Source organism: Anas platyrhynchos, chromosome 18 (genome assembly GCF_047663525.1).
Source record: "Anas platyrhynchos isolate ZD024472 breed Pekin duck chromosome 18, IASCAAS_PekinDuck_T2T, whole genome shotgun sequence".
Taxonomy (NCBI): domain Eukaryota; kingdom Metazoa; phylum Chordata; class Aves; order Anseriformes; family Anatidae; genus Anas; species Anas platyrhynchos.
The window spans coordinates 14,298,773-14,313,827 of record NC_092604.1 but is presented as its reverse complement, the minus strand read 5'-3'; the positions used below and the strand labels follow the sequence as shown (position 1 = coordinate 14,313,827).

Below are 15,055 nucleotides of genomic sequence, written 5' to 3'. Positions count from 1 at the left end.
AGAGAAAATATATAAAGGTGTATGAATATGATCCTTTATAAATCTACGGTGCACCCAAACCTTTAACACATATGTAGAATTAGTCTCTAGCTTAAAAAGTGTAGAAACAGGAAATGTTTCAGAACAAGTTTCATACATTTAAAACATGTGCTTTACAGGGTAAAAAAGAAAAATTCAGTAGGGTAGCTAATTACCAAGCAGTTTTCAGTTGTCTCTCCTGGACCTGCAAACACAGGCTGTTAGCTGTACGCAGCACATCACATGGAACACTTTTTTTTTTTTTTTTTAGGGGGGACACTCAAATTACTTTGTTGTCACTGTTACTATGCTGTTTGTAAGAAACATGACTGAAATGACTGACAGAGGAAATGGTTTCTCTGAAACCTGAAACAAACCAACACTTCCAATTTTGATTGAAGACAAAAAAAAAAAACAAAACACCAAAACAAAACAAAAAAACACCAGTGAATTTTACCTCTGGAGTGGCAGAGGTGACCATCACATTGGCCATGAAGTCATTCCTTTTATACATGCTCTCCCCAGGAAGCCAGAAGTTTCAGCTCAGCCAGCACTGGTAAGACAACATGATAAAAGCAGAATTCCTGTAAAGCAAACACACTTATTTCTAAATGAAAAGATTCCTTAGAAACAATATAAACTTAAGTTTATTAATAACTTAATTTATAATATAAATAGATTGTCTTTTATGTTTCAGGTAGCAAATGTAAAGGACTGTAAGTATTCATCCAGAAACTGCAGGATACCACAATATACCTTTAGATGAGAAACTGAAGCTATTAACTGACTGAAGAAATGGTGCTTCCTCACAATTCTCTGCTCACCATTTTTTTTTTTTTTTTTTTAAGTGTATGAAATACTCTCATAATTGGTGATACAGTGTACTGTATGAGAGTAATACAGAAATTATATTTGCAGCTGCTCAGACCTCCACTAATATTTACAGACAGGTGTGCCTGAAAGCATCTTAGTCAAGTCCCAAAGAACAGAACATGCCAACATCGTTGTCTGTAGTTGGAAGGATGAATCTCAAATATCTTGGCTAATCCAGCAACAACATTGTCTGAAATGAGACTTTTTCAAACTGTCTTAAGCAGACAGGTACATTTCCAAATTAGCTTATGACTTCACATATATCGCCTTAAGCTTCCTTCAGAAACCAAAGACTGGATGGAAAAAAAGAGTATGCAGTATCACAAAGAAGCTACCTCTATCTACTTGAAATAAACGATCTGTTCCAGCTAAGTTGCTGCAGAAATACGAAGTGTTTAATGAACATTTAAAACAAAACCATATTCAGTTCTGAATTAACAGCCTTTTGGTCATAATAGTAACATATTTAACATAATAATAATAGTAACAAATAGTAACATTATTAAATAAAAGAACCAACCAATCTTCAAATAAAGCACAAATAATTACAGGACATGATAGTCCTGAGTATTCAGCAAAGAATCATCTCCCTGATACCAGGAAATCTAACTTCATTTTTTTGATGTATTTTAACTACTATGCTTTAAAGGATACTTGCCATGTAGACAGAGGATGTATGAGTTCATTAATTAAGTTGCATCTCCATCAGAAAAAACACAACTGGTATATATATATATATAAACAGGCACAACTAAAATGACAGCAACTGATGTAACTACAGACTTTGAATTCAGATTAAATTAAAAGTGTACTCAAAAGAATTACACACAAACACTTCTAAATAAAAATCTCTTATCAGATAACAAAAACGTATACTTCCATGCACAACATTCCCTTTGTTCAAAATTTTATGTAAGAGGAAGTGAAAGGAATCACAAGCAACTTTATTTCCAGATCTATGTAGCAAAAAAAAAAAACAAAAAACAACACATAGAATGTGACCATAATGTTGGCTAATTCAGAAATTCCCTTAGGCAGCTTTATGTCACTCAGAGAACTGCCACCAATGGATAAATCAGGCCCCTCCCTCACAGTGGGCCTCTTACCACAATAAAACTTTGCAATTGATTCACTGGTTCTTCTTGAAACAGAAGATGCTGTTTCAAGACGTGCATTCTTTATATTTATATGACATGAAGTAAAAGTCAGCACCAAATTTAAATTCTACTCTTAATCACAGTCAAAATATAGACACTATGTTTAGTGCATTTTGCACACATTCATACTCATTACTAGCTTAATAAGCTAAAGCTGCCCTTACATTATTGTCCTAGTGACAGCACAATGGCACAGTACTTGCCAAAGACATTCAGTAAAAAATTCAATACCACATTGCACTCTTATCCTGAAAATTTTGTCAGATGTATCATAATGATACATTTGAAGTTTATGTACATTGCATCGTGAATGAGAGTTTATACATTCTCAAATCTAAAACTACTTTTACCTTATAAACAATTTTATAGGTATACATTAACAGATTCTTGGGACTACAATGAAATGGATGATTAACTGAATAAGGGGACAGCAGTAGATGTTTAGAAGCCTTCCCAAAGTTAGTGTTCAACACGATCCATTCCTCATTATATAGAGGAGGTCTCAGCAGAGGATCTGCCCCTCGTTTTGTTATGTAGGCGATGGATGTCTTGCATGATTCAGATCTGAGCACCTAATGGAACCTTCAGTGAAAACTTGTTAAGATGTGTGTGTGTGTGTATATATATTAATATATATATTAAAAGCTAACACTCACAGGACTGTGCAGAAGAGACTGCTGAATTCCAGCACCTGTCCCATCAAAAGAAAGAACTTTTCCCCCAATTTAAATCAGTATGATACCGCGAGGTGAAAGCAAAATGAACTGACTATTTTACTATAACATCTAAATCAGCTGTTAGGGACTGATTAAAATCTTAGGGACAGATTAAAGTACAGATAACTCTGTAGTCCTGTTTAACTACATGAAGAACTGGTAGTGTTGCATAAAGTTTACACATACTTCAAACATACTGCTAGCAGACAGCTGCTGAGAATGTTTCATACACAGCATGCACACACATACTATGAGCAGTATTATTCATGTATGTTTAAGTATGCACACAAAAAAGGAACTGCTCACAGAATTACCAAGTCAGCTCAAACACTGATTCACTTCACAATGAGAAAACAATCATTTCACACAGCATACCCCATGGTAACCACTGCCACAGGCTCCTGTATATGTACCCTTTTAGCAAAATGCATACAAATTACAGTCTGCAGGTACTCAAATATACAACTAGGGCTATCACCACATCTCTCTTCATATCCTTATCCTTTCCTAATATACTTCAATCACACAAACAGGAAAATGCTGGGGAAAAAAAAAAGCGCAGATGAGAATAAAAGTAACCCCTTATTTTACTTCATTGAGAAAAGCAAGGTCTTTGCTGCACTTATCACCCTAAAAGGCCTTACAGAACAAACAGCAGCAATTTTTCACACCATTGCATGGACACGTGTGAAATCAATCAATAACTGTGTTTCAGATAACACCAGAATCTCTTCAGTTAAACTAATCAAGAAAAAATGTCCTTTATCTTGTGTCCTGATAAAACAAACTTGTATTTTGAGCACTAGCAGACTGCAAAGTATTTCTAGGTCTGGAGTTGCTTCTGTTAATAGCCCTTAGAGATACTGAGGTGGAAAGCAATTTTTATGATGTAATTTCTTTAAAATGTAGTATTTATATCATGGCCACAAAAATACTTTTGTCTCCTCCTTCTCCGCCTTCCTGACTAGGCTTTCCAGTGTGCGGGGGCTCAAAAATGCTCTGAAAGGGGAAAAGAAAAATCCCATATGTGATCTTGTATCCTGTCCAAGCTCTGTTTTACTGCAAGTTTTTACATTTACTAAACAAGAGACAGAAGCGCTTTAACATCTGAAACCAAAAGCACTAGCGTACTTTTGCTTTCAAAAATTCAGCACACAGAAAGCCTACTGGGTTAGATACTTGCATTTTAAAAAGGAACAAAATTGATTTTTCCACAAATATTTCAAATATAGCATAAGCTTTAAAATTACGCTACTTTTGTGTGCGTGTGTGCAGGTTTCTCCAAGATTCGCATCTTGTATGAAAAACAACTCCCATAGCCTTTGTCTTTTGCTGGAGGAAAGTCATAGAGAGCAATTGTCTTTGCAAACATAGTCAAAGGTGGGGATTTTATTCTTATGAAATCATCTGGTGATATGAAGCATTTCCACACCTGCTACCACAAATGGTATTACTCTGCAAATTAACAGTGGAGCTACTACTAAGTCTCCTGTAACAAAGGACTGTCAGACTACATGCAAACAGATAGTAAGAACAGCTAATACAAAAGATACTCTCCCACACTTGCAATATTTCACTCCAGTGAGATTAAAAAGAAATACTCAAAATTCTGAAAATTATAAAAGGTCCAACAGGTTGGCAATGAAAGTCCCTAAAATAACATAATTTCATTCCATAGCCTTTGCTTCTTGAAAATATTCTTGACTAGTTAATCATTAAAATGATTTATTATATGAACAGTGCTAAAACGAAATGAAAAAGCCCTTTTGTGTTTGTAGGGAAGGTTCACATGTATGCTATAGTAGATCTCATTCAGAGATAGTAGCAAAATGGACAAGTCAGGATGCAAATGTACATACCAACAGAGGGTGTCCGCTCTTTGCTGCCAACTTAAACCCATTTACACATGGATTTCTTCTCTTTGAAGCAGAAGTGGAGACAGGGCAAGATCAACTAAATTGAAAAAAAAAAAAATCAAAACAAAACACAATATTCCCTATAACCATTATTTTAACAGAATATGCCAAATTTTGTCATGTATGGTACAGGAGCGATGCTCTCTGAAAGTAGAAAGGCTAACTTTACATTGTTTTTAGTGATATGCATGTATTCTACTTACAAAGACCACAAGTTCAACCTTATTACACGAGACAGTCCTTATGGAATCTTAAGCACAGATACCACTTTTGGCCAATAAAGTCACTGTGCTATAAATTCTAAATGCTAGCAGACTATTCAGGGGAAGTAACTAACCACACTGTTCTCAAGAAGTATGACAATAACTATGTAAGCAACCATTGAAACCATCGATGACCATTAATCTTACTGATTTTCTTGTTGGAGAAAAAATATTGGTTTAGACAAACTTCTGATAAGACTTGGTACGGCCGTTTTGAGCTCCAAACTATAAATGTCTTCACGAATTTCAAACCCTACCTACTTAATAACTTCATTAAGTCATTGTGGTTTTCCCAATATCACTGAATCATGAACTGACAGCTGTAGCATGCTTTTAAGACAATATGCATTGGTATTTTACCAAAAGCTGACTTTTTTCTTAAGTTCCAATTAACCGCTCAGCTGTTCAGTGAAGACAAAAAGCAGTAAGGCCCCATTTGAGCACTGATAAACTTGGCTGGAACCAACAAGAGTTAACAGTTCTGGTTTATTTAAAAAAAAGAAAAAACAATCAAACACCCATGCCAAACATCAGAAAGGTTAGCTGTCATTGACCACAATAAGGGAATGAAGAACACTGTTGATCTTGCTGGAGGTAAAAAGCAAGATCCTTTCAATATACTATTCCACTTTACTGGCAGCTGACATAACCTATGGACACCTTTACAACATACTACACAGAGCTCTACGTTCACTTCTGATTTATGATCTCTGCACTCATTTTCCTTTCTTCATCACAAAACTATTCCTCCAGATGTTCAACGTTAGAACATTGCTTTCCGTGATGAACAATGAACAAAAGTCATATTCAGATGCTGTGGGCGTAGAGTACAAATGAGAATATGCTACAGTTAACATATTGGAAGATGAAAGTGGGACTGCATTATGAAAACAGGATGAAACAGTAACGTGGTTGCACCCCTCTGCTTGCTTTCAACCACTGATGTGAACCATACATCACCATTTATGTCACATCTAGTTTCAGACCAGAGGCTTGAAATAGGCAAAAAAAAAAAAAGCACCACCTTTTTGTGCTATTGATAAATAAAAAGGGAATTAGCATTAAGTTTATCTAGAACTATGTTCTGCTTATGCTCCAGACCTAGGTATGTAGCTTTTCTTTTTTTTTTTTTTTTTTCTAAATTTCATTTGCTTAGTGTCATCATCTTAAAATTAGAAAGCAAAAAAGTAAACTTTCAAACTCTGAGTTGGGGTGGTTTATAGCTGTTTTATTATTGCTGTGACAAAGCAAGCCAGTCTGGATGCATTTCAAAAGTAGAACTTCTTTAAATCTTTCAAAGGAGTAGCTGCTGAATTCTATGCGGATACTTGCTAACCTAGAGAAAAGTTAGTAGCACCGAGCACCACGCTGTAAAAACATGACTGACAGCATCCCATCTGAGAAATTCAGTACTTTGAAACACTATGTCCTATCTTTACTTTCCTGAGTGCCCTGTCCAGCCAAATATCAACCCTCAAATCTCATTCCCTCACATATGACGTCTGCAAAGTGGAAAAGAAAAAGACTGCGTTTCCTATTGTAAAGGCAGAAATGACCTATTTCCTTCAGAAAACAGAAATCTTTTATGTGCCATTCTGAAGCCCTTTCGTGGCATAAAATGCATGCATAAACACGTGCATAAGACTTAGGATAGCTGAGTGGTCTAATAGCCACAATGCTTTATATGCAAAAGCTTTTGTCCTTTTGAAATGATTCAACACAATGCTTTTGGCCATTTTTATAGCTCTGGTACCCGCAGCACAAGAAGGACATGGATGTATTAGATCAGGTCCAGAGGAGGACCAAGAAGATGATCAAGGGGCTGGAGCACCTCTCCTGCAAAGACAGGCTGAGAGAGTTGGAGTTGTTAAGCCTGGAGAAGAGAAGGCTCCAGGGAGACCTCACAGCGTCCTTACAGTACCTAAAGGGGGCCTACAGGAAAGCTGTGGAGGGACTTTGTCAGGGAGTATAGTGACAGAACAAGTAATGGCTTTAAACTAAAAAAAGGGGATACTTAGATTAAATACTAGGAATAAATTCTTTACTCAGAGGTTGGAGAAGCACTGGAACAGGTTGCCCAGAGAGGATATGGATGCCCCATATCCCTGGAGGTGTTTAAGACCAGGTTAGATGAGGCCCTGAGAAACCTGATCCAGTGGGTGGCATCCTTGCCTATGGCAGGGGGGTTGGAACTAGATGATCTTTGAGGTCCTTTCCAACCCGAGCCATCTAGAGCCATTCTATGATTTTGTACAACACAAAAAGTTATAAAATATTTAAATTCCTGGATACAAATAATTGCCTACTAACAGTTTAAGGAAGAAAAGTAAATAGGCGATATATGAATGTTAACACTTTTTAATCTTATGAATAAAATCATCCTAAGTGACAACTGTCTTGCCTACATGTTTTTAGTATCCATTTTATCAGGAAGTTCAAATATATTTCATTATTATTTATGCAACAGTACCACCTATAGATAAAATGTCACAAACAAGTTACTAGTTTCAAGCACATTTTTTTTCTGATAAACTTCTTACTACAGTTAATAGTGAATAATGAAAAGCTAATGGAAATTATGTTTTTAATTCAGCATAGAAGATCCTGTGCTGGGCTATGACAAGATCCAATGAAGATACATCTTTTGAAGGGAAACAATACTCCAAAGTTCATTTGCAGTGATTTACACCATTCACTGTTATACTATCAGCACAAGTAAAACAAAAATTGAGCAGTTTTAACAAAGTGCATCCCATACTTAGGGTCATCAGTCCTGTCAGTGTTCAACAGATTGAAAGAGGATTTAAACCAAAAACATATAAACATTAAGGTTCTGTGGATTAACTGTATGTTAACCCAGTAATTTAGTTGTCCTGCAACAGTCCAAATCCTGGCTTTCCAAAAGAACTCACCATCATAGCAACCTGGACATAAAAATAAATAAATAAAAGGAATCTGTGGTGACCACTACACCAAAAAGGTAGAGCTGACACTCTGCAAAGTGAATTAAAATATGGTCTTACAGGTTTTTGAAATAACTACAAGATACATTTTTCATTCAAGATCTGTATGTACAATCTCCTCATTAAAATGCACTTCATAAGTGCTCCTAAACTGTCTAAATTAAATTTAAAAAATATTAACTATCTCACAGAATCCTTAGCTGGTAAAACCATGAAAGAGCAGGAGGCTGGAAAAGCAGGCTTGAATATGAAATGCTATTTCCATACTGATTATATCCCATATTTTATTACACCCACAAATAACTGAGTTCACTCAAATGCCTGTTTATTATATTTACAAATTCATTATTCCATTTTCTCTTCTCCTATCTCCATTTAGCTATTTCTGCTGCCATTTCTGCCATTCTGCCGCCTCAAGAAGTAATGTAATTACATGATCAATGCTATCTGTATAAACACACAAAAAAGGCATGTTCAAGTGACATTTAACTAAGTAGAGATAGCATCTGAATACCTAAAGCAATTAAGACAAGAAATATAGTGGAGGTTTCTAATAATTAATAAACAATTTCTGAAGTCTTCACATCAAGCTTGGACTTTAAAAAAACACCAAAAAAAAAACAAACACAGCCATCCCTTAAAATTGATGAAGAATTCAAGGAAATTTTATTGCACACGTACAGTATAGAAGACTTAAGTGATTGTCACTAGTGTCTTCCCTTGTTTTCATCATCATTAATTCAATCCAGAAACATATCAATTAAAGTTTTAATACTGAAAATCAGTGCAAAACCCAGAATCTGCAGTAAACACCTGTATGAAAAGTGAGAACAAGCAATAAATTAACAAAATGAATTTTTAAATTAGTCATAGTACAAAAATAGATTTACTGGAAAATTACAAGGTGTCTTAAATTCACCCTTAGCTTCACTGACTTGACACTCCCATACCACAGTGTTGCAGATTCTCCTCTCCAAGTTAAGTAAGTGCTGCATCTGCTCTCATTGTATCAATACAGCACGTTAAGGAAAAAAAAATCTGTTTGCTCAGGACAAAAGAATGCTTCATTGTTTAAAAAAAAAAAAAATCCAACCACAAACAAGAACAAAAAAACGATGCCTCCACTCTCAGCAGGAAGGAAACAATTATGGTCAGTTACTGGCGTTTGGAACATATTTTCTGCTTCTGTAAAACCCAGCTTTTTGTTTTCATTCAAAAATTTAAAATAATGTCTCTCAACTAAAGCAGTAACATCTAGTCAAACATTAAATTGTGTTTAAATTTCTCAGAAAAACTAGTTGAATTATCATACTTAGTACCAGTCTGAAGATTAGAAGACACCTGGGGCAGTCACACTAACATCATTAACATATTTTCAAGCAGTATATAAACAATATTACTGTGAGGGACTTGCAAGGACTAGTATTTGCAATATTTGCCTCAAAAGAACAGCCTTTGCTTTGCTTTGTTTGTAAATGTTCTATTAATTATAAGGTGGTTTTTGTGTTCAAATACTAGAAGTCAGCAGGGATATCTCACGTCTTCTACTCTCAATGGAAAAAAAAATGTTGCATTTCTTAAATTAAGAACTTAAATGTAAACTATCCTCCACCACCACACCCCCCACAAAAAAATAATCTAGTATGATTTACTACTACTTAGAATGCCTCATTCTGTGTCAACCGTAAAAACCTCTAGACTTAGTCTCTCCAAATTTAATTTGTTTTAGAACACAAGGTTTACAATGTTCCACTAGGCGGCAGTGATTCTTAACTTATTAAAAGGCCTGTTTTCAACATATCTTAAATCTTCTGTTTTAGCATATAATCATAACTCAGAAAATCTATGAAAGACATCCACATGTTCTTAAAAAAAAAAAACGGAAATGGTTCTACTTTTATATGCAATTACTCTGAAAACCTATTTTACATCATAATTTAGAAAAACTTAAATAAATTGAGAGAAAGTGTCACAAATGGTTAATGTGAAGTCAGCCAGAAGACAGTACTATCTGGAAACTATTTTAGTGGAACATTTATATTCCATATGATAGAATCCTATTATTCACTGAACGTGATATAGCATTTACAGGCCACGTAAGTACATACACTATCCAGAGAACGTGCATGAACTTGATAAGAGCTCCACCCTCTCCAAACTGTCTTTCTGGTACAGTAGCAGGTATGTATTAGCAATAGTAGCTCACAAGGCAGTAGTAGATAAGGGAGGGGAAAAAAAAAGCTGCCATCTCCCTAGAGCTACGAAGATATGAAGGTGTGCGTTTGTGGGAAGGAGAGAACATGGGCACAATAGAGACAAGCCTTGGACCCCAATGAGGTTAAAAGAAAGCATATCTCAAGCTTTTGGTTAAAGAAATCCTTTAACAACTTTATGTCATACTATTAAATTTGAACGCAAGATTAAGGTATCAACTATTGATGCAGTAAACTGAAAACTAATGCAATGCAGATAAAATACAGAAATGTGTATCATGGAAATCTAAAGTAATGGGTGCAGGATTCCAAATACTTTACGGGTACAGGTCTCAGGGCTGATAATTCAGTCACCCAAGATACTTCCCAAGAGCATCCATCTATCAGCATCAGTCATCTCAGGCTTCCTCTACACTTTGACAATAACTCTAACATAGAGATCTATCCCACGCATCTCAAAAGATTGGTTTAAAATTCATTGGTCTGCAAGCAATCCTCATTCCAACAGACGATTGTATGAAGACAATTTACTGTAATACATGTATCAGTTCAAACAAGCTATTGGACAACAGCCTCCAGTCCAGTCTCCTATTGACACTCTGGAAAGAAGGACTGAACTTTCATGGAACAATGAAAGAACACTGTATTGCTATTTCAGTGGCCTTTTCCAAAAATGTAGTTGGGGTGTTTTAACTCCTTGCTGTGTGACGTTAAATTACTTTATCTTAATCCAGATTACATGCAGTTCATATTCTGCAGGAGTCACCCTCACAAAAGCAGCTCATGCAGGCTGCATTTTAGTACCTGAAAAAAAAAAATTAACATTTATAACCATACAAACATAGCAATGCTATGTTAACTGTTAATTACTTAAGTTAAATGAAATATGACCACAAACAGTGTCTTAGTATTTGCTAAGAAACTGAAAGATTACTAAATAAAATGAGGAAAAAATGGAGCAAGCACTGCTGCTTAATGTGGAAGGGAACAAAGTAAAAAATATTTCTCAGGTTAACAACAATAACTAAAAAAGCAATAGCTGTACTTCACAAAGAATAAATAATAAATACCAATTTAAGAATCTGATATCATCTTGATCCATATCAAAACAGAGCTGCAGTTTTATCTCTAGCAGAAGTCAGTCCTCTCTCAAAAGCCATTATCCTTCAAACACATCTGCTAACTTACGACAAGATATACACTTGAGAGAGTTATACTTCAGGTAAGTCTCAATAAAGCTGTCAAAGAAAAAGTACATATCTGCAGTATTACTGTATAATACTATAATGACTCTAGGTTCTTTTCGCAACAGAAGAAAGCTGATAGACACTTCCATAATCTCTGGTATCAAACAGAGATGAAAATAGGAAAATACCTACTTTAATCACAGTTGCATACTTACAGCAGAGTAAGTTAGTGCTGCACTCACTCAACCCATTTTGCTGCACATCTCCATCAATCCATTGTTCAGACTGGCTCTCACTATTGAGATGATTTATCTCTTGTTTAAAAGCATGACATTCCTGCAAATAACCAGAAACAGAATTATGGCGACATTTATTATATAACTCAGTTCTTCCCAAACTCTGCATTTCTTACCTGTAACACGCGCTTGGGTATTTTTATTCTTGGCTCTCCCTCCCAGTTGTAAATTGCTTTGATTGCTAATTTCCCATTCTACCTTGACTAGTATGAGACAACTTCCAAAACTTAAAAAAAAAAAAGTATTGAACAAATAATACATCACTTAGGAAAGAGCAACATATGAAGAATTTTATAACTATTCTCCAAATAGTACCTGTAGTATTACTGTATACTCCAAAGATTACCTGTAACTCTTTCTCACATGGTCAGCCAGTACAACTTTCGAATTGATATCGGTGCAATTATTGGTAAATGCTACTCATTCTCACTTTGGATTCCTCAAGACTTAACTAAACATAGCAGAATGGACACAAACCCAAATACTATCATTCTTAATTTCTTTATATTGGCAAATTAAGCTCAGCTCTTCCATTAGAACAAGTCCACCACCAAACCTGAGAAAATACTGTTTAGGTGGCTTGCCTTAGTGATGTTTAGACCATGTCACCCTTTCCTTTTCTCCTCTTTTGCCTTATACTAACTTTTATAAACCCAAACCATGTCTTAGACAACTGTAGAATACTCCAGATTCCTTACATTTCGTATTACTTTCTAAAGGAAGTATTAAAGCTTCCATATTCTCAATTCTTTTGATGTCACATGATACCCTTAAGAGGGTATCTAAGATTTTTAGGGAAACTTAAATAAGACAGGAAAATGCCTTCTTATCCAAACATAAGAAAAATACACATTTTTAATACTTAGTTTATTTTCTTAATTAAAAATACTTGTACTTACTTAAGAGAGGAGATACTAATGCATATCTATTTCTGACTGCTTATAAATAGATGCAGTCATAAAAGAAAGTCACTGAAAGTAGCATATTTTAACTAAACTACCTAAGCAGTCTTTTTTCTTTGGCAAAGGATCAGCTATGCTTTGCTAAAACAAAAACAAAGTCTACATTCACGTAACAGTTGCAGGTTTTTCTACTCAGCATTTAAAATCTGAAAACATTGGTATACAAAATACCTAAGCCTTTATGCTATTCATTTTCCATCACTTGAAGATGATATTTTATAAGATAAATGTAAAGATACTACAGTAATTCTAAACCAATCAGTCTATTGAAGTAAGTGAATTTCCTGGAAAGCCATCCTGGAGCAGTTTCAGAAAAAGTTCAATAGAAGACTACCTAGCATAATGTTCAGGAAACTGAATATGTATGACAGACATAAAGGTCAACTGAAAGTTAGGTTTTCAATGACAAAAAATAAGAAAATACGACAGTTCAGATGCAAGAGGACAAGGTTAACAAACCTAATTCTGTCAGCCTAAGAGGACAAAGTTAAGGACTAATCTCATTGCTGGCTTTAACTGCCTTAAGAGAAATTATTGGGGAGATGGAACCAGACTTCTCCAAAGCAAGCGATGAAATGATAAGAGGCAACAGAGAAGTCAGAGCAAAGTGAATTCCAATTACACATAAGGAAAAAATATATTCACAATGAAAACGCTTATGCACTGGAACAAGCAAGGTTACCTGGAGAGGTTACAGAAACACAAAATTCAAAGTAACCGGTAACCCGACCCTGCTTTGAGCATGGATCTGGACTAGATTATTTCTGGAGGTCCCTCCCAACTTGCATTATTCTACAACTGCACTAATTCCTTATTCTAAAAGATGCCCAAGCTACAGACTGTGAATACCTAAGCATACCGTTCTATATCCGATTTAAAGTTTGCATGGGTATTACACATCACTGACATGCCTACCCTCCCTTTTCACAGGAATTTAAGCCATAAGAGATCACTACAATCACTTAAACTTATCTGTAGGTTTTAATGACAGGTCTTTAAGTTTCATTTAGTTGTTTGTGAATTAACCTTAATAATTTATCTACAAATGAACACAGGATGTTTTTACTAGCAGGGAACAGATAGATCTGAAGTCCCCAGTCTTCTTGCTCCATAAATACATCCTAATTTCTTATTTAAAGTCTTTTGTCTTCAGTATCATTTGTTTATATCCTGAACATAATAGCATCTGTAACATGAAAAACCAACCATCTTTCCAGCACAGCTTCCAAATTCCACATGGGTTCATAGGTAGAAGGTACAAAAAAGCAGAAGAATGAAAACATGTAGCATTACTTTCCCAAAATATTTTTCCTGTCAATCATTGTTTGCAGTTCAGGGACTTCAAGTCACAGATAAAATTTTTTTCACTTTATGATTTCTCTAGACTTCTCTCTTATAAATTTATCTAGTTGCCTCACAAATCTACATCAAGTTGGAGCACCTACAACATCCTCTGATGAGAAGCCCTGCAGCTTAATTTGCGAGAATATTAATGTTTTTGTGAAAAAACTTTGCTCTTGAATCTGGCTTTTTTTTAGTCTTATTTTATGTCCTCTGGTTCTTGCATTAAAGATAATTCAAAAACAGACAAAAAACAATCTTGCCTATTCACCTTCACAATTCGTAATGTTATAAAGATACTATACTCTCTTCGCAGACAAATCTTGCAGGCTGAGGTCTCCCAGGCAGCTTACAGTTTAGTCATAAGTAGACCACATCCTTCACTTCATTCCCCACTGCCCCACTCTGTAGCTTTGCTAATTTCATAACACCATTTCCAGGACTGGGATAGAAGAACAACACACACCCTTCAAGATACGTACCTACCTGATACTTGTTCTCTAACATTCTCCCAGTACTAACACTTTTTTGGATCACTTAGATGTTCTCACAGATCTCTTTTGCTCACCTTGAAGAGGCCGATTGCAGCAAACATTTCTCTTTTGTTCCAGACATTTCTTGATTCTCCATTTAATCAATTTGGAGGATCTTGCTCTTAAAGGCTCTCATCACAAACTCCTAAAATATTTTTACTGCTAATTTTGGGGCATTCAAAACTTTTACCTCCCTTTTCAAAACAAGAATCTCAGAATTCTACATTGTAATTCAGCACCGATTTCACCAATACATTTTAGAGCTTGAAATCTTCCTCTGCTTACTTCATCCTTATCTGTTTATTTAGACACAGTATTAATCCTTTTTTTCCTCCAACATTGGACCTAGAGTTCATATTGAGTTGCTTACCTATTTTGACTGCCTGCATCTTTCACAGAATGACTGCTCCTCAAAATATATTCCCTTGTGTCTAGATGAAGCCTACACTTCCTCTTCTTTGATATAAAAACGTTTGACCTTAACACAAACTTTATTTGAATACCTAGCATACTACAGCATAGGCCACTTCCCTCTGTTCTGTCATAACTGCTCACCATTTTACGAAGTCATTTACAAGTGTTAACCATGGCATTCACAAATTTATTGTCAGATCACT

The 15,055-nt window shown here is 35.3% G+C and overlaps 1 protein-coding gene across 23 annotated transcripts in view; it reads right to left on the bottom strand.

Annotated features, from left to right (window-relative positions):
* Window positions 1-15,055, bottom strand: part of RALGPS1 (Ral GEF with PH domain and SH3 binding motif 1) — a 146,308-nt gene that overhangs the window by 109,599 nt on the left and 21,654 nt on the right. For 16 of the 23 annotated variants that reach the window (XR_005260026.2, XR_005260028.2, XR_011804046.1 and 13 more), the window contains exons 2-4: window positions 11,522-11,642; window positions 4,624-4,717; window positions 476-602 (exon numbers count right to left, since the gene is read on the bottom strand). Coding sequence is in view for 19 of the 23 variants with exons in the window: in XM_072025506.1 (XP_071881607.1) it covers window positions 476-532 (57 nt within the window). In the remaining 4 variants the exon portion in view is untranslated. Of the gene's footprint in view, window positions 1-475; window positions 603-4,623; window positions 4,718-10,838; window positions 10,924-11,521; window positions 11,643-15,055 lie in introns of all 23 variants that reach the window. The other 7 variants (XM_072025505.1, XM_038165128.2, XM_038165124.2 and 4 more) reach the window with 4 other exon arrangements.